The 20,171-nt window shown below is 35.9% G+C and overlaps 2 protein-coding genes across 2 annotated transcripts; one reads left to right on the top strand and one right to left on the bottom strand.

Annotated features, from left to right (window-relative positions):
- Positions 1-3,215: 3,215 nt before the first annotated feature.
- On the bottom strand, positions 3,216-4,790 carry LOAG_05311 (hypothetical protein; the record flags this gene model as incomplete). Its single annotated transcript, XM_020446810.1, has 5 exons — positions 3,216-3,440; positions 3,560-3,630; positions 3,748-3,859; positions 4,386-4,609; positions 4,787-4,790. The coding sequence occupies 5 exons, from the start codon at positions 4,788-4,790 to the stop codon at positions 3,216-3,218; spliced, it is 636 nt and encodes a 211-aa protein (XP_020302891.1).
- Positions 4,791-5,255: 465 nt separating this feature from the next.
- Positions 5,256-19,055, top strand: LOAG_05313 (DNA-directed RNA polymerase II largest subunit). Its single transcript, XM_020446811.1, has 35 exons — positions 5,256-5,398; positions 5,569-5,784; positions 6,024-6,206; positions 6,577-6,699; positions 6,845-6,923; positions 7,064-7,229; positions 7,539-7,644; positions 7,884-8,104; positions 8,268-8,399; positions 8,515-8,605; positions 8,800-8,942; positions 9,048-9,271; positions 9,648-9,736; positions 10,053-10,327; positions 10,541-10,733; positions 10,952-11,054; positions 11,288-11,504; positions 11,897-12,010; positions 12,117-12,249; positions 12,551-12,730; positions 13,023-13,372; positions 13,535-14,310; positions 14,495-14,626; positions 15,024-15,189; positions 15,278-15,430; positions 15,515-15,732; positions 16,031-16,093; positions 16,477-16,560; positions 16,652-16,840; positions 17,060-17,166; positions 17,500-17,559; positions 17,705-17,767; positions 17,947-18,003; positions 18,114-18,176; positions 18,444-19,055. The coding sequence occupies exons 1-35, from the start codon at positions 5,315-5,317 to the stop codon at positions 18,501-18,503; spliced, it is 5,613 nt and encodes a 1,870-aa protein (XP_020302892.1). The 5' UTR covers positions 5,256-5,314; the 3' UTR covers positions 18,504-19,055.
- Positions 19,056-20,171: the final 1,116 nt, after the last annotated feature.

A 20,171-nucleotide genomic window follows, 5' to 3' on the forward strand; every position in this document is an offset into this window, starting at 1 on the left:
CTCGAAAATTCAACTACCAGTTAAAAAAGGGAAGTCGGTAGAAAAAACCACTATAAAGAAGTAAATTAGGAAGATGATACAAATGTCTCGCAGTAATGAGTGTGCAGTGGAAAAAAAGTCTCTGTTAATTAGGAATCTAATTAAATGCAAATGATACTGCTAGCGCAATAAACACATGAAAAAATCCAAATACTGCGCAAGAATCGTTCACTGTACTCAAACCAAACTCATACAATAATGGAAATTATAAGTGTAAATGGCGCATGTGTCCTCTATATCGATCCGCTGTATTTACTCAGATAAATGTTGGAAAAATTGGGTAAGAACGGAAGCACTGTATTACTGTAAGGGAGAATGCTTATCCACATTTCTTTTCACCGAAAAAGAACAGAGAGCGAGGCAATTAGTCGACTGGCAAGTTGCAAAATTATTAGAAAAAGTCGAAGGAATATACTGTTTACAGTTAGATATAATCCTTGAAGAATCGATACTTTGGTGTGGGACTAGACATAGTAAAGACATCAACTGACAGTAAATGTCAATATATCACGGGTATAAAAGAATCTTTAATGATCATATCAGTGGTTGTAGCAAAATGGCATAAGCCGACTGTTTGTGTAGGCATAATTAAGTTAGAATCAATCTTCGAATGGAAGTATCAACTAGGAAAGGTGGTGGAAAGGGAAAAGAAAAATTTGAAATAAGTTGCAATTTTAGAATGGTAACTGATAGGAATCCTAAACATAACTGGGATATAACTGCAGTTAAGATGATCAAATTGAGATCAGAGAAAAATCGAACTGGAAACGAACGACATGGAAAGATTGTCAAATACAAAGATTTCAGATCGAAGGCCAAAGATTATGGGAAAAAAATCTTGGCAATTTAATTCAGTTTATGCATCAACTAAGATGGATATCGTAGAGTTGATAAACTAAAAAAAGTGTGAACCATTTTCGGATCCTTCCTGGACAAAAAACCTTGGACAAAAGCTAGTAGTTTTTGTCGCAATCTTTCTCATTCTCCTTAATTTTATTTCTTCTAGCACAATTTCTATTAGATTTAATCGCACTAAAAAAAGTGAACTAGGAAAAAATCTGCTGCAGAAATAAAAGGCTCGAAAATAAACAAACACATGTCGATAATTGTTCGAAGGACTTCACTGGTATTCAACCTTTTTTCGAGCAATCTCTGTTGATTGAAAAACCAAAACTGGACGACTAGCCTGACAATTTAGTTGAGCTTAAAATTTTCATTGACATTAAATACATGTGTAGATTGTTACACATATATTTAAACTCAACTAAATTTCGGCCACATCATGATTTCATAAATTCAATAGCTCACTTTCAAAAATCTAGTTTCAAGTTGTAAATTTAAAAATTTCTAATCCTAAATTTTAGTGCTAAGCAATTCCAACATAAATCTATTGATATTCCTTCTTACAGTAAAGAGGCAATACTGCTGGAAGCGCTGCCCGAGCATGTCGCAATTACTGAACGGAAGTGAACATATCAATAGATTTGTGTTAGAATGGCTCGTATTTAACCTGAAATTCGAGCAAATTAAACAAATACGGTGATTATGTGTCGACATTTTAAGGCATTACAATCACCATTATATTTTAGGAAACGGCTATGGGTGTAAGCGTTGCAGCACCGACAATTTCACTGTAAATAAACAATCAGAGAGAACAAAACTGGTTAGAATGATCACACCATTTTGCTGCAATTCCATCTTTCGTCTCTTCTATCTTTGGGTTGTATCCGAAGATTCTGCTCTGTTTCCTTCCAAATAAATGCGCTTTCGAACATCATTTCTAATTAAATTCCATTCCAATCTTTCCTTTCCTCACTCCATCTTTCAAACATCCAACTATCGTGATACTATTATTCTTATCCTTTAATTTTTACAATATTTTCTAACTATTCCTTAGCGACCAGCTAAAACTCTCATCTTAATTGAAGAATGGTGAATGCGTCCTATGCTATGATATCGATGATGCTATGAATGCTATGTTATCTTAATGTGATATCTTCAAATTAAAATTAAACGCTTGAATAGAATATGAAAACTTTATACATTGCTAAATGTTTGTGAGTCGGAAATTAAAAAATTTGCTTATTAGGAAAAATTAGAAGTCAAAGTAATTCATTGTAGCACTGCATCAACTAAAAAATTGAAGTGAGAAACGATTCTGCTGAGTATGTTTAGCAACGGAGAGAAAAGAAACTGAGACAATGGGAGAAAAGACAGTAGAATCTATGGGAAATTTAATTTTCCCTAACAAAAAAAAAGGAAAAAAAACAAGTCAAAAGAAAAGTTTCAAAAGAAATCCCCTAATCTACCATTCATATACGGTTGGGTTTGCAATGAAAACGGAAGCGGAGTGGCAGACGAAAGAATAATACAAATAAGTGATACACGAAATGATAATTAAAGGAGCGCTCGAACAGTAAGAAGGATCATTTCTGCAAATAATCATCTCTGCAAATGCATCTTATGATTAAGCAGTTTCTCAGTTCTCCAGCATAGTTCTAAAAATTTCGCCTACAATTAAACCAATACCATGCAATTAAATTCGAATGAAATTAAAAAAAATGAAAACGAAGGAAACGGTGAGAGTAACTTCCGATTACCGCAACTAGCTCCAATTAATTTCAGTCTTATTCGGTTTTCAATTTTATCGATTTCTTTTTAATAAGCAAAACTAAATTTGGGCATTTCATCATGATGTACGAATGGTAACGATGGGACAGTTCAGCATAATACACATTCTCGAGAGCTGGGAAGAAAATAACAAGCCTTGGATGGCTTAATATTAGATGCTCTAATCCACTGGCAGCTTAACAAGAGGAAAGATGAACGTCAGACAACGGGAAGGCGCTTCTTGTCTATGTAAGATGTGGGCCCAGCAAAAATTTGTATTTCTCTCCCAGCAAATATCATATTGCAGGGGTTTTGGCATAATTTTGAAACTCTGCAACATCAGTTTTTTCTTTTTCAAAAAGAACATTACCTTTGAAGGAGCAGTCTTTAACAGTGCCTGATTGGATCACTTCTGCGGTGAAGCGAATTGCATGGAGCGGTGCTAAGAGATTACGTCACAACTGCACTTCATAGGAACCTAATTGTACGAACTTGGTTTGTTTAGTTATTGGAAGGTTAAAAAGATACTACTATACTACTTTTTTAAACCTTTACTGGTTCTAAAATTACGTGCAAAAATATTGCAATAAAGTAAATAAACGAAGAAGCAAGTGACAGTGTAGATGAAATAAAGAGGGTGACATATTAGGTGGAGAACCCGTAAGAACGAGGACCGGGTTGCGGGAAAGAGTTGATCGTACGGCGGCAATATGTATGTGTGGAGGAGACATGCCAGCATGACATGGCATCCCATCACCTACATTCGAGGAACCGGCTGACTCCTTCTCACTCTTAAACTATGCTCAAAATGGTACATTATATATAAAACATTTCATTACTATCATCATTACACAGGTTATAATGAAGACCGAATGCGCCACCATTAACAGAATGAATTTTTGACTGCTACCATAACAGGCTGTGCCGTATGCCTCCTGCCCAAATAAGATAGTTCTGTTGCAGTGGACATAAGTACTGTTTCTGAAATGCAAATGCTATAGAATAATACTTCAACCCTACAAATAGATCTACATTATTTTCTTGGTCTTTTGTAGACCACTTGACGTGCTCTCGGTCCCAAACAGTCTCAGATCACACCTTTTTTTGCGGCAAAGAAAACGGGTTTGTAGTTGACCTTTGCTGATTGGCCAAATTCCCAAACTGATTGCGTTGTTGCATAAGAAAAAACGATGAGGAATGGTTCATTTTCCTGTATAAGCTTAAGATGTAAAACGAGTTAAATTAGACGGAAAGTCTGATGACTGCAGACCTTCTTGCATAAATTAATATTGAGGTTAATGGTTAATGTACAGTTGAGCCAACATTACAGTTATCTCAGAGAGCGCTGCAGTGACTGTAGTTCCGGAATAGTGCTGTTTGCATTAACTTCAAGGTACTCATTCTAATAAGCACCCACATCAAAAAATGAGGTCTTTCCATTGATTTTTGGTTGATAACGATAAGTGTTACACAGTTGTTTGTCCCTAATTTAGAGCTAGTTAGTCTGGGTCAAAGTCCAAATGATAATAGATGAACTCGATTTTAAATCAGAAACTAAAAATTAAAAGGTCAATTCACTTCAGGTAAGGAATAAGAAGCGAAATGAACATCAATGCTATACGAACACCGTAACTGACTGAAGTAGGGGAACAAATGTAGCTCATCAGCTGACACCAGTGCCACCTATTTCAGCTGATTGATTGATGTGAAAAGCACATTAGATATGAGGAACCAACCTCAAGGTAAATATCTGTTTCCGGTGTAACTGTGATTTGTTTAAAACGAACTACTGAAATGTTATAGTAGGTAATCCAGTCCAGCTTATCGCAATGCGATATAATCGAGAGGGACAGGTAAAACTGATGCGCCAGGATAGATTCTTCTACGGCGCTACTTGGCTGATTCAGCGGTCTCGCTACATCGATTTCGATTCCTTCATTACTATACTTGAAGATAAAAGCTGCGACTTTCTTCAACTCCGTAATATCGAAGGAGTTTCCCAAGTAGTACTTCGGTGCACTGGTCACTTTCAGTGATGGTCAGATATGAGAGATCTGAGTGAATTCTTGAAACTTGTCATAGTGCACTACGACATTATAACAAATAAATAGAGTTCGCTAAACGAAAGCTATTATACCCATTTTTTAAAAAGTTACTTCACAGTTACGCAAATTACCTCACCACTCCGTCTCAATTTGACAACGTTACTCCTCCCACAACACGTCTCTCGAAGTACCTACAAACTGTCTGATCGATGCATTTGCACAGCGTACCTTATACAGTACAACAAATCGTGGCACAGCTCTTCTGGTTTTGTTAAAATTCAGCAAATTAGACCACAAGAGATTGCTGTTGCAGGAAATTAAACTCGGAGGGAGGAGAGATCTCTTTGGCTAAAAAAAGATGTTAAGCAGGACATTTGCACTTTTGTGCGCTTATGTTTCGTCAGAAAGACTTTAACATCCCCAGAATCGACTGTAGCTGGATAGCTTTAGAGTAACACCTCTCTGTGTCAGTTTTCTCTTCCCTAGAAGTCAGGCACATTGAATTATCATTTATCGGGATCATCAACTATGCTTGCTTATACTTAAATATGCTTCTTTCATAGATAAATTGCAAAAAATCTGGTCATTATCAATTAGTGATTGAAGACAGCGCAATATCCATGGCTCTTGTCGGTGTGGATTTTCGTGCACCTCTACGCACAGTGAAACGTGTACAGTTTGGTATCCTCAGTCCTGATGAAATCGTTAGTGAATTATGTTTTTATGAAATCTAAAAATCTTTACCTTTGGAAAGCTCAGTTTATATTACTCTTAGCTTAATTCTGGTCCACTTCCTAAACAATGCATTTGCTGAAGAGGTTGAAAACCAGTTGTATTTCGAATATTTCGCGAACATGCACAGCTTGTTATGCAGAAACGGATGTCAATTGGGGAAATTGAATTTTCCGAAATTTATGAAAATGGAAAACCGAAGTTGGGTGGGCTGATGGATCCACGACAAGGCGTAGTCGATCGAAGAGGGCGTTGCATGACTTGCGCTGGTAGTTTAGCTGATTGTCCAGGACACTTTGCACATATTGAACTGGCCAAACCTGTATTTCATATCGGTTTTTTGAGTAAAACATTGAAGGTAACTAGTTATATTCACTTACATTATATTGTTGAAAAATACATTATGTTGTAAAGAGCATTGTATTGTAATTCTATGCATGTAAAGAAGTGAAGAAGATAGTATACCTTCCTTTATATAGTGCTTTTATTTGAGGTAAGCATCGGTAGCTCTATAATGATATTATTAATTATTAGGAGGTAGTACTGTTTTCATCATTTTATTGCATCTCATGAAAATTGTCCTTGTGTATTCTGCAGCTACTGCGTTGTGTATGTTTCTACTGTAGCCGATTAATGGTTGATAAAGATAGCCCTCGAGTGAAAGAGCTGCTCAAAAAGACTGCTGGAAATGCACGCCGTAGACTGACCGTTATTTATGAAATATGCAAATCCAAAACTGTTTGTGAAGGTGGTGATGAATTGCATACTGTTGGAGGAGAGGTGATTTTACTTTTTATCCTTTTTAGTTATAACCTTCTAGTAGTGATTAATAGAAAAGAGAAAGCAATTTGCGCCATGAATATACCAGCGTATATTAGTTTATAAAAATGTTCCATAATACATGAGTAAATAATCCACTAATAGTTTGAGTATTGACTCGAATGGGTATTTATATATCTAGAATCAACATTAGAGATTTCAAATTCAGTAGAGTTGTAGGATTTGACAGTGGGTCGATATTGTATGGACCAACGGTGCAGTAACTGTTTTACGTTTCGTGTTTAGACCGATAACACGAAAAAGTTTTCAAGTGTAATATAGATAGTTAAGTCGAAATACTGATTTTTTTATTAGCATATTTCTTTTTTAGGACGGTGAAGAGAGTGAGAAAGAAATCAAATCAGGTGGTTGTGGTAGATATCAGCCTTCATACAAGCGAGTTGGAATAGATATCATAGCAGAATGGAAGAAGCACATCAACGAAGATACGCAGGTTAAGACATGAAGATACGCGGAACCGAAACTTTTTGATGCCAGTTTTTAACCTTAGAAAGACTGCGGTGGATTAAATAAGCGAAATGAAATCCTTTTATATCATATTTATATCAGGATTGCAATTCATAAAAGTGATATTGCAGGAAAGAAAAATCGTTTTAACTGCAGAGCGAGCACTGGAGATTTTCAAGTCAATTTCAGACTCCGATTGTCTCATACTTGGTGATTTATTTAACAAGAATCCTAAGGATGGAAAGTCTGTTCTGACATCCAGAAAACAGTGACATGGCAGATTTATAGATCTTCGTGAGTTAACTCGTCATATATGTTGAAACTAACATTCATTCTAAAATATATCCTAGGTATGGATCCACGATATGCTCGCCCAGACTGGATGATTGCGCAAGTGATTCCGGTGCCCCCATTAACTGTTCGACCTGCTGTAGTTACTTTTGGTTCGGCGCGTAATCAGGATGACTTAACGCACAAACTCTCCGACATCGTGAAGACTAATAATCAACTAAAGCGGTATTTCTTAGTTGTAGATTGAGGCTTCATTTTCTTATTTAGTTCAAAACTTCGTGAGGAAAACTAAAAACGAGTAGAAAGTGGAGAAATTTATTCCAAAATGCAGGGACAAATTGTCTATTGATAATCAATTTTGTTGAGACTTCTTAAATCTTAGTTCATGTTATTGACACTAGTTATTATTAAATGCAATTGTTATTATTAAGTAATTATTAAATGTAATTACTTGCACGAATTTGGACTCCCCTCTGACTGGTCGGAGGGAAATCCAAGTTATATTCTAATAATTACAATATGGCTTTAATTTAGAAATGAAGCAAATGGAGCAGCTGCACATGTCCTTGCAGAGGACGTTAAGCTTTTGCAGTATCACGTGGCCACATTGATTGATAATTCTATTCCTGGCCTTCCTGCGGTATGACTGCGACTTGTTTACACCGTCTTTTTACATTTATAAAAATTATGATAAGTAATTATTATAAATATATTTTTTACTTATGGCAAATATATTTTTTTGAGAACCGCAGGCATACCATTGTTAATTAGTGTTAATTGCAAAGTTATTGTGACAGAAACTTCCATAATCCAGATTAACTTTTGATGTACTTAATTTTCTTGTTTGGAAACTGAAAATTCATGGGAATGATAATTTAGGCCACACAAAAAGGAGGCCGACCGCTGAAATCAATCAAACAACGTCTGAAAGGAAAAGAAGGCCGAATCAGAGGAAATTTGATGGGTAAACGAGTGGATTTCTCAGCTCGAACTGTGATTACACCAGATCCAAACTTGCCCATAGATACAGTTGGTGTACCTCGTACTATTGCACAAAATATGACATTCCCAGAAATTGTTACACCTTTCAATATTGATAAGTTAGTTTTTATGTGTTTTATTTTTTTATTCAGTGTTTGACCTGATATCTTAAATTCAGTTGGTTCCACCTCAGGAATTAAAGTCAAAATACTTTCTTGAGATCCAAGACTGTATAAACTAAATATTTTCTTGGAATTAAAGGCTGTATAAGTTAGTTTTTAGATTACAAGAATTGGTAAATCGCGGTGACAGTCAGTATCCTGGAGCAAAATATATCATTCGTGAAAATGGTGCTCGAGTCGATCTACGTTATCATCCAAGAGCGGCGGATCTTCATTTGCAGCCTGGTTACAGGTAATGCTGTGGCCGGGTTATTTACAGTTTGTGCAATATGGTAGTTTTCTGCATAACTGCTTATTAATATCTTATGTCGTTCAACATTTAAAAATCCTGATTCATTTCATTGCAGAGTGGAACGGCATATGAAAGATGGTGATATTATTGTATTTAACCGGCAACCAACGCTACACAAAATGTCAATGATGGGCCATAAAGTTAAGGTCATGATTTTTAATAGCTCTAACAGTTTTTGTGGTCAAGAATAAGTTTCAATTAAATTAAAATGAGAGGACTTGCTGGACGAAATGAGACTTCTGGATCACAAAATCAATAACTTCGTGATAATTAGACCTGATAAAAATATTGGATATATACATCATTTCAAAGTTAGATTTGTAATGGAATATTTTTCCAGATTCTGCCGTGGTCAACATTTCGTTTGAATCTATCTGTAACAACACCCTACAATGCTGATTTCGATGGGGATGAGATGAATCTTCATTTGCCGCAAAGTTTGGAAACGAAAGCTGAAGTTTCTGAAATCGCAATGGTGCCAAGGTTTGCTCATTTAATCGGAATAAATTTCTGTAAAAAAATTCATTAACTGATTCATTCTTTTATTTACTTGGTAATCGTATTAAAAAAAGTTGAATTAGTTTATAGACAGTTGATCACACCGCAAGCAAACAAACCAGTGATGGGTATTGTTCAAGATACTCTCACTGCAGTCCGTATGATGACTAAACGCGATGTGTTTATTGAATTACCACGGATGATGGATCTATTGATGCAAATGCCGAACTGGGATGGGAAAGTTCCGCAGCCTGCTATATTAAAACCAAAACCGTTATGGACTGGGAAACAAGTGTTCACTCTGATCATTCCCGGTAAGTTTGGTCATTTCTTTTCGATTTTATTAATTCTTTCAAATGGTGGTTGTTCTAATTTAGTTATATTAAAAAATATACCTGTATTACAGATCTTTTTCCCGAAGTTTATTGTTAACTACAATTATGACTTTAAGCATTTTCTAGCATTATAAAATCGTATTTGATAACTATTTTCTCGATAGCTGCCGATGATAAATTTTTTTCAGGAAATTCCAAAATTTAATTGCAAAGATGGCTGACTTCTTTTTCTTTGTTTTTAAATTCAGATCACTTTATCTTCACAGTGATGAAGTATCAAACGCAGTTTGATGCGTAATTATTCAAGTAATATCTTTATATTCCAACCCGTTATTTTCTAAATTATTCAATACAGGTAATGTAAATGTACTACGAACTCATTCAACTCATCCAGATGACGAAGATAACGGCCCTTATAAGTGGATTTCTCCAGGTGATACTAAGGTAGAATTTTAGGTATTTGTTTCAGTTTCCCAATTAAAATTAAATAAAATAGGATTTCTAGATTAATGCAATGCAATCTTTTGTTAACTTGAACGACTATATACGTCATCAAATATTGCTTTATGAATAATGAATTCTTGAAAGTCAATTAAAGTTGTAAGTTACGAGTAAAATTAAAATTAAACTCAAGTTAAATTTAATCAAATGCTGAAAATTTTTTTCATGAGTAAACATAACTGTGGTGAAGCAAATGTTTGGTTGTTTTGCTAATTCTGGCATCCAGTCGAGATTTAATAAGTTCAGAGATACCTTGCAGGTGATCATTGAGCATGGTGAGTTGTTGTCGGGAATCATTTGTTCTCGAACAATTGGCCGTTCAGCTGGTAACTTGTTACATGTTGTTACGTTAGAACTCGGTTGGGAAGTTGCAGCACACTTTTATTCGCATATACAAACGGTTGTTAATGCATGGTTGGTTGCTGAGGGGCATACTATTGGTATTGGTGATACTATTGCCGATCAAGCTACATATCGTGATATTCAAGAAACTATCCGAAAAGCGAAGCTGGATGTCGTAGAAGTCATTGAAAAGTAAATTTCAATAGTTAAAAAAATTTTTTTTTGTCATTAGTTTTTCATAATTTTGTTTGAAGTTATAATATGGAAGAATAGTAAAATGAAATTATCTGCCTTCTAATGGTTCGAAAAAGCAATGGTCTTTTAACAGTTTCAGAAATAGTTACACTTTTTCATCCATCAGTATCGTTCAAATTGTTATTTGAAGGGAGATTTTGTTCTTTTCAGAGCCCACAATGACGAATTGGAACCAACTCCAGGTAATACGCTGCGACAGACCTTTGAAAATATGGTGAATCGTATACTGAATGATGCACGTGATCGTACTGGTGGCAGTGCACAGCGTTCTTTATCCGAATACAACAATTTCAAAGCTATGGTTGTTGCTGGTTCTAAAGGATCCAAAATCAATATTTCGCAAGTAGGCAGTCGCTTAATTTTGGGGGGTAAAAAGTTTAGGAGGAAAAAGAGCACTCTTGCTGCAGAATAGTTATCTTTGAAATATTAATCAATTCCTCCAGTTGTGACTGTGAATTCGCTGGGAATCGGATCAGTCCAGTCTATGCTTTCTTGCCTTTATTAATAATCGTAAACACACACATGCCGTAAAAAATGGAACTCTATGTTAGCAACTCTCAGGTCATAGCTTGTGTGGGTCAACAAAACGTTGAAGGTAAACGTATTCCATTCGGTTTCCGCCATCGAACCTTGCCTCATTTTATCAAAGATGATTACGGACCCGGTAAATTACTTTTGCATTTTTATTTGCCGTTGTTATTAAATCAAATTTTTAACTTGTAAAATAGATGACTTTATTGAACTGCAGACAATATATGCAAATTTACGGAATAATGTAATGTGATTGCCTTGCTATACTTTCCAATGATAAAATCCTACAAAATGGTAAAATTAAGGGATATGAGGAAGATGCAATGAGATAACGGGATGAATCGAAGTATAAAATTTGTGTTGTAGAATCGAAAGGTTTCGTCGAGAACTCATATCTGGCTGGACTGACTCCATCTGAGTTCTTCTTTCATGCTATGGGTGGCCGTGAAGGTCTTATCGATACTGCCGTAAAGACAGCAGAAACTGGCTACATTCAACGTAGACTGATTAAGGCTATGGAGAGTGTAATGGTCAGTTATGATGGTACTGTGCGTAATTCGCTTGGACAGTTAGTGCAGTTGAGGTAAAATTGTTCCATTTTCTGTAATCAATTAGACTTATTCATTATTCATGCAGATCCACTTTATTCACGTTCAGTGGCGGTTGTTCCACTTGTTGCCACCACATTTAGTACAAAACAAAATTTCTCATCTCAATGAATGGAAATGAAACTGAGCGCAAATAATACGAACTACTTCGTGTTAGGCAATATTCATGGTTGTAATATTAGTGCAGGATTTGTTTACTGAGTTCAAAGACGCATATTAAAATATTTGTGAATGCAAAGTTAGAATTCGATTATATTGTCGCTTTTACACAATTTTTTGAACCCTAATATCTTTATATTTTTTGCATGCAGTAATGCATGAATTAGGTCTAATTATAACAAGCTGTGATTTATGAAACTGTTTTCAGATATGGTGAGGATGGTCTAGACGGTATGTGGGTTGAAAATCAATCTATGCCGAGTATGAAGCCTACAAATGCCTTGTTTGAAAAGGAGTTTAAGTTGGATCTTTCTGATGAAAAGTGATTCTTTTGTTTTTCTAATTCGGTATGTACTCGTTTTTTAGTTACTAAAATTTTTCGTAGAAATCTAAGATATTTTATAATTTTATTTTGTATTTTTTTATAGATCTTTGCGTAAACTATACACTGAAAACGTTGTTCGCGAGTTACAAGGTTCTGCGGAAGCACTAAAAGAAGTAGAAGCTGAATGGGCACAGCTTGAAGAAGATCGTCGCCTGCTCCGGAAAATATTTCCTAAGGCAATTCATTTACTTGTGTTTTTTTTCTTTTCTATGGTTTATCCCTTATTGATGTAATTTGTCGGTGATATTAACAGAACATAGGTGTCGAATCACGAAAGATTAAGATTTTTTGCGGATTTGGATACTTTTGTTGTAAGGTATTTCAGGAAATTGAAATTTTCTTGAAATCATATAAACAATTTGAACATTTATTTTGTTCCTTCGCTAATGCGTGACACCAAATATGCTGGCCGTGACACCAAAGAAGGTATCAGTTGAAATTTTATTTTTGCTTTATTCTTCTAGTACTATCTTACAGGGAGATGCTAAAATTGTACTGCCATGTAATTTGCAACGTATGATCTGGAATGCACAGAAAATATTTCGGGTAGAACTTCGGAAACCAACTGATCTTAATCCTCTACGTGTAATTGAAGGTGTTAAAGAACTTAGCAAAAAGCTTGTTATTGTTAGCGGTGAAGATCGAATCAGCAAACAGGTACATTAGTCGTCTTATTGTTTAGTTAAAAAACGAGGTGAAAAAGATAAATAGACCGTATGGATTTATGGTTTTTTCCCGGTATTTTGTCAAAGAGAAGGATTTGAGAATTTAAAATACATGCTATCGCTTGAGGAAAAAATCGTTTAAACGATAATTAATAGTTAAAAATGTTTCTGTTCTAAGTGAATAAAGTGCTAACTAATCTAGTTATGGAATTTATCTTGAAGATTAATTCCAAGTTTGGTCACTGGTTCTTTTTCAAAGCGGCGTACAAATAGTTATCTTCTAGGCTCAGTACAATGCTACTCTCCTAATGAATATACTGCTACGATCAACACTTTGTGCCAAAAGGATGGCCGAAAAACATCGTTTGAATTCGGAAGGTTTCGAATGGCTTATTGGTGAAATTGAATCTCGCTTCAAGCAAGCAATTGTACAGCCTGGTGAAATGGTTGGTGCAATAGCAGCGCAAAGTTTGGGTGAACCAGCTACGCAGATGACTTTAAACACCTTTCATTATGCTGGTGTTTCGGCAAAAAATGTTACGCTTGGCGTTCCGCGGCTAAAAGAAATCATTAATGTTTCGAAGAAACCGAAAACACCTTCACTGACCGTTTTTCTTCAGGGAATTGCCGCGAAGTATGCCGTTTTTATCCGATAAAAAATTGATTCTTGATTTGCTTTGTAAAAAATTTCATCTAAACAAGTGGCTATACAACTCTTCATATAACAGTATTTTGGAAGAAAAAAGTGATATAAGGAAGTCTGTGAATAGAAGGCAAAAGTAATTATAAATTTCAGAGATGCGGAGAAAGCAAAAGACGTATTATGTAAGTTGGAGCATACAACATTACGAAAAGTTACTGCAAATACTGCAATTTATTATGACCCAGATCCGAAGAATACGGTAATTGAGGAAGATCAGGAATGGGTGAACATTTTCTACGAAATGCCCGATTTTGATCCATCCCGATGCAGTCCATGGCTTTTGCGTATCGAATTGGATCGTCGACGGATGACTGATAAGAAATTAACAATGGAGGCAATTGCAGATAAAATACATCAGGGATTTGGCGATGATCTGAATGTCATTTATACAGATGATAATGCAGAAAAACTTGTATTCCGGCTGCGTATTACCAATCAAGAAAGTGATAAGGGTAATGAAGACGAGCAAGTAGAACGAATGGAAGATGACGTATTCTTGCGTTGTATTGAAACCAACATGCTTAGTGATCTTACGCTTCAGGGTATTGAAGCTATCACCAAAGTATACATGCATAAACCAACAACTGATGACAAAAAACGAGTTGTGATTACTCCGGATGGTGGCTTTAAGGCAATTCCAGAATGGCTACTAGAAACTGATGGTACCGCTTTAGCAAAGGTGCTGAGTGAACAAAATGTGGACCCGGTGCGTACGACATCCAATGATATATGTGAAATATTCGAAGTTTTGGGAATTGAAGCAGTGCGGAAAGCTATTGAACGTGAAATGAATCATGTTATTTCGTTTGATGGTTCCTATGTTAACTACAGACATTTGGCTCTCCTCTGCGATGTCATGACTGCCAAGGGTAAATTCTGCTTGCGACTGTGTATTTACTTTTGTTATTTCTACTGAGAATTTTCTTTTTTTGTAACAACGGATTCATTTATGTTATGTGCAATTGAAAAATTCAGAACTTCTAGGTTTAAAAATAGCAAATATTTACGTATTTCATTTTGAGTAGCTCAATGACTAAAAAACAATCAATTTAGGCCATCTGATGGCAATCACTCGCCATGGTATTAACAGGCAAGAAGTAGGAGCTCTTATGCGATGTTCATTCGAGGAAACTGCTGACATTCTCATGGAAGCGGCGGTTCATGCTGAGCAAGATCCTGTGAAAGGTAACCTAAAGTGCATAACAATTTTTTTTGGAGGATAACCTCTTGCATACCAGAGTTTTGAGAAGTTTCGCAGGACATTGACGAAGTATAATTTCTTCAGAAAACTTTCGAAACGTTTCTTAGCAGAATCTATCGTACATAGCTGTTGAATGATTATATAAGTTTATCCTTTTGGGGAAGTAAAGGAGAAACACTATTGAAGTAGTTTCAGTTTCAGCGGGTAGGGATTATGGTATTGGGTTAATGCAGTACTGTTAAAAACAGGGAAAAGTTGTTTATATGGGAGTAATTTCCATCTTACTACCGAATATCTAAATGAAATAATCTCTCGATCATTATAGCAAAAAAGGCCTCAAATTATTTCGGTGCGTATTGGAATGAAAACTCGTATTTTCAGGTGTGTCTGAGAACATCATGCTGGGTCAGTTAGCTAGAGCTGGGACGGGTTGCTTCGATTTGGTTCTCGATGCTGACAAATGCAAATTGGCTATGGAAATTCAAACTGGTGGCGGTCTTCTGGGTACTGGCGGGATGTATTTTGGCAGTTCTATGTCTCCAGCAAGGTATTTTTTGAATAGAACGGCTGACATTCAGTATCTACACTTCAGTAATATATTTTAATGTATGTTTGGAAGTGTTTTTAATTTTTAGCTCAGCAATGAGTCCTGCTCAAACTCCGTGGAATGCTGGCACAACACCTGCTTATGGAGCTGCTTGGAGTCCAGCAACTGGTTCAGGAATGACTCCAGGTGGAGCAGGTTTTTCACCTTCTGGACACAGCGAAGGAGGCTTTTCACCTTATGGGTATCGTTTACCTTCCTATATCGCAGAGCCTAGCAACATGAAGTGGGGGATTTTATCTTTGATTTCTGATCAAACGATTTACAGAGGTAGTGGAAGTTGGAGCCCAGGATCGCCTGGTGGATCTCTTGGAGGAATGTCACCATCCGGTGCCGGTGCGTATTCTCCAGCAGCCAGCGACTATGGTTCTGGTCTGGAAGGACTGAGTAGTCCGGGCTATTCGCCTACTAGTCCGGCATCTCCGTATGGTGCTTCATCACCTGCTTATGGTGTCATGAGTCCACGATATTCTCCAACCAGCCCAAGTAATATTTAGTTGTTCGGTTTTAATGGTGTTGAAGGTTCAAGTGGGAGCAGAGCAATTTGCTACTTCAGTTGACTTTAAATCCTGTTTCATGGTAATAAATATGATTTCATATGGTGGGAGTTAGCAGATTGGAAAAAAAGATTTTTCATTTACCAGTCCAAAACTGTGTCTTTATAATGTTTTTATTACTATAGAAGTATTTAGTAGCTGTTGATCTTCAAACCCTAGATTTTTCATTACTCTATATCATCTTGTGATCTGGAATTTGCAAATCCACTTATTGCATTAAACTTCAGGTTACTCTCCAACTTCTCCAAGTTATTCGCCTACTTCACCAAGTTACAGCCCTACTTCACCTAGTATGTTAATTCACATTGTTTTTTGCTAAATTCAGAATAAGATAATTTTGAACAATATTTCTGGTCCTTTCGAAACCTTTAAACTGAATGACTGGAATATGTTTCATGGTAATAAATATGATTTCATATGGTGGGAGTTAGCAGATTGGAAAAAAAGATTTTTCATTTACCAGTCCAAAACTGTGTCTTTATAATGTTTTTATTGCTATAGAAGTATTTGGTAGCTGTTGATCTTCAAACCCTAGATTTTTCATTACTCTATGTCATCTTATGATCTGGAATTCACTATGATTTTTTCTCTTAATATTTATTTGCGTTATAATATTCATTTTAAATATATTGAAATGGGAACTGAAATTGATTCTAAATTTTCATTTTTCCAGGTTACTCACCCACTTCTCCAAGTTATAGTCCCACCTCTCCAGGCTACTCACCGACTAGTCCAAGTTATTCTCCAACTTCACCATGTAAGTTTTAATTCAACAGTGAGAAACTTTCATTTGTTTCCTGACATGTTTTCTAATGTATTTTTATCCTAATACTACCAAGTATTTTCAGCTTATTCACCGACTTCACCAAGTTATTCTCCGGCATCTCCTGGTTACTCGCCATCATCTCCTCGCTATTCACCTACTTCACCAGCCTACAGTCCTACAAGCCCAACATATAGTCCCACATCGCCTGCTTATTCCCCGACTAGTCCAACATATAGTCCAACAAGTCCATCTTATAGCCCCGCTTCTCCTGGTAAGTACTTGCCTGTCTAACCTTTCTTTTTTACTTTTCAGCTCACGTGTTTACGAAACAGTAGTACAAATTTGTTTATGGTAACTATACTGTCATCGTGATTTAAAGTAGCTTTCATAAAGTAACTTTTCATGGAACAGTAGTTTTCATATTTTTCCTCAAACTGTGGACATTTGATTTGAATTAGTTATCTTTGAAATTGGACTTAAACCATTTCAGGTTATTCCCCATCTTCTCCTCGTTATTCTCCAACAAGTCCAACCTACAGTCCTACTAGTCCGGCATACAGTCCTTCATCGCCGCAGTATAGCCCGAGTAGCCCGCAGGTATGAATTTTTTCTTTCAATAAATAACACATTGGCTAATTAATACTAGCATAATATCATTGTAAATCTGTGGCTTTCAACCGGTGGTCGGCGAGGGTGGCGGTGTGGTGAATAGAAAATATATAATGTTATTCTAAATTTAATAGATGCGTTGAAACTTTTGGCCAAAGTTTGTTCCAAAGTTTGTTGGCCAAAATTTATTACTTTTGAATTTTGTGTCCCTCCCATAAATAACAAAGCTAGAATTGTCCTAGTCAGGAAAAGGTTGGGTCATAGTTGTACATGGTCAAGATTTCTGATGAAATTTTAGAGACATTTCTAGTTATTTTGCAGTATTCACCATCATCACCGCAGTATACACCAAGTTCACCCGTTGGCGATGCTTCACCTGCAGTAAGTTGTTTATGTTTACCTTCAAAAGAAAAAGAAAAACCATATGATGAGAAAGAAGTATTATAATTACACACAAATTGGAAGGATGCTTCATTAATTTAAATCATTTCCACACTACGTTTATCCTGAAATTAACTTCCTTCAGTATTCGCCGACATCACCGCAGTACTCACCTTCTTCGCCAAGATATAGTCCATCAAGTCCACAGGTTAGGGAATTTTCTTAGTAAAAGTTTCTCAGCTTTCAATTACATTCTGTACATTTAATTGGACTCGCACGAAAGAGTTCATCGATTAATGCTCTCACTATTTGTCTTTGAGTATCTGGCAGATTTTTGGATTTACATTGTATTCACTCACCTGTGCCGATGATTTATTTCATTTGCAGTATTCACCGACATCACCGCAGTATAGTCCTAGTTCGCCAGGTGGAGCAGGCACTTCGGTTCGTTCCGATTTTCATTTCAATTCATTTTCAGAGAAGAAAATTATTTCTGTTGTAAAATTTTTTCTTGTCCTTAGCTCGCGATTGCTCTTATCGATGAATTCTTTCAGTATTCGCGAAGTTCACCACAGTATAGTCCGTCATCTCCGCAATACTCACCAAGTTCACCACAGGTTTTTGTTTTGTTAACTTTAGAGGGAAAAATTTATTTTTTCAGCCACTTATATTTTTATTCGAAGGACGACTTTAAATATTTTGCGGAGTGATTTTGATTAGTAGAGTTCCATCTTCTATTTGTCATTTTTCCTTGCTCGCTGCTTTGAGTACTTACCATAACGTATTAGAATGCGAAGCTTAACTTTTCCTATTGCATTCTACTTTGCCAAGAAATAGTTGGACGTCTTTGATGAAATCAGTAAGTTAGTTAAATCCATTTTCAGTATTCTCCATCATCACCGCAGTATAGCCCTTCCTCTCCGCAGTACTCACCTGGCGATTGATGCATCACCAGAATTTGTTTATCATAATTATGAGCGACAGTATTCTACAGTTATGATTATATGCCAACAAAAAAAATTGATATTTTATAAAATATGTGTAGAATTGTTAGACTTCCAGAGATGAGAAAGAGAGAGTCTTTTATATCTGAAGTATACATTGTTTCTTAGAGAATTGCCTTTCTTGTTGGCAGCTGTTGAATCTATGTTTGGGTTGTGTAATAGTTCTGAAAATGGTCATGTCATGCCTTTTAGCTGCAACAGCACTGTGTAAATTTTTATCTTTGGTATTTCTGTGCGATCTCAACATCTGCAAAAAAAATTTTCGAATGGTCTTTGTTGACTGTTTTTTACTTCCAGTTTTTCTCCTTAATTGTTTTGTAAATAGCATGATTTGATATCAAGTGAACTAGTTCCGTTACGAATTAAACGAAATTACTGAATTGCGTTAGAATTAAGCAGTGCCTAGGATGGACTGCATTTGTACGGGTACAACAGCCGATGCTTGATTCCAGAAGTTTTTTTGAAATAAGAGCATTCACCATACCATTCCTGTTTGTTGTTACGTATGTTTGCAATATAAATATATTCTTCATTTATTCTAATTTGCATTGCATACTATTCATAAAGAGAGAGAAAAAAAAAACGAGACTGCCCATTTAAGGAGTTTTCTGAATACTGCACGTATAGGAAACAAAGGCATCGCATGGTCATGGCACATGTATTGAAAGCAGATGGATGTAAATCGTAGTAATCAAGTGTACTTGTAGGATTGGTGGGCTTGTAATGTGCAAGGTCTTATGCTTTCCCTCCCATATTGAATATTTTTAAAGTGAGGTGAACATGTATTAAAAAGTACATTTTTATATGGCCCAAGTTTATAACTGTTAGTGTTGCTTCGAACTTATCAGTGGACGTCATTGTGCTAATCCATTTCAATTATTACGGACAAATCTTATCATTGATCCCATGCGAATGGGTGATAAGGAGATTGTAATAAGCTGAACAGATGTAGTGATAAGGAGATTGTAATAAGCTGAACAGATATAGCAAGGGATGATCTTTGGTTTGATCAGTTTTTGTATGGGTAATTCATGGATGAGCCAGTTTTCTTGTTTTTCATTCATTTTCTTATTTATATGCAAATTCTTTCCAGGGAATCATAGATGCATAACCTTATGGTAAAGTCAGGGGACCTCTTTAAATTGAAAAAAGTGGACAAAGCAGGCATTTATGGAGGAGGAAAGTAATGTTGTAAAACAAGTTGTGCAGAAATGATAACCATGTCGCAGAAATTCAGCTTCCTAACATTGTCTAAGACTTCAAATTCAAAAATTCAAATTTAACTTCAAATTCCTATTTTCCATTATAATGATGAAAATCTTCCATTTTTGGTTGCTTGAACTATATGAGCTATAAGTATCATGCTAAGATAGAGAGAGCACGAAATAACAAAGTTGGGAATCCCTGTAAGGTTAAGGATTAGGATTGAAAAGTCGTTTCAAGTTGGAAATGCAGGAAATTTAATTACCAACCACTAGAACTCAATTTCAGGTTCAGTTATTTCTTCAGTTAATCTCAAATATATTTTTTATTTCAGCTTTCAGCACTACCATTCATAGAGATATCTTTCTAGAAGTTGGTGCTTCTTGTCATCTTTAATGTAGTCCA

This window comes from Loa loa (assembly GCF_000183805.2).
Source record: "Loa loa unplaced genomic scaffold supercont3.438, whole genome shotgun sequence".
Lineage (NCBI taxonomy): Eukaryota > Metazoa > Nematoda > Chromadorea > Rhabditida > Onchocercidae > Loa > Loa loa.

Bases quoted from the DNA above. Each gene is read 5' to 3' on its own strand.
- LOAG_05313 (XM_020446811.1), top strand. From the start codon at position 5,315: ATGGCTCTTGTCGGTGTGGATTTTCGTGCACCTCTACGCACAGTGAAA. The intron at 10,328-10,540 runs GTAAATTTCAAT...TGTTCTTTTCAG, and splicing joins GTCGTAGAAGTCATTGAAAA to AGCCCACAATGACGAATTGG. The intron at 17,768-17,946 runs GTTAGGGAATTT...TTTCATTTGCAG, and splicing joins ATAGTCCATCAAGTCCACAG to TATTCACCGACATCACCGCA.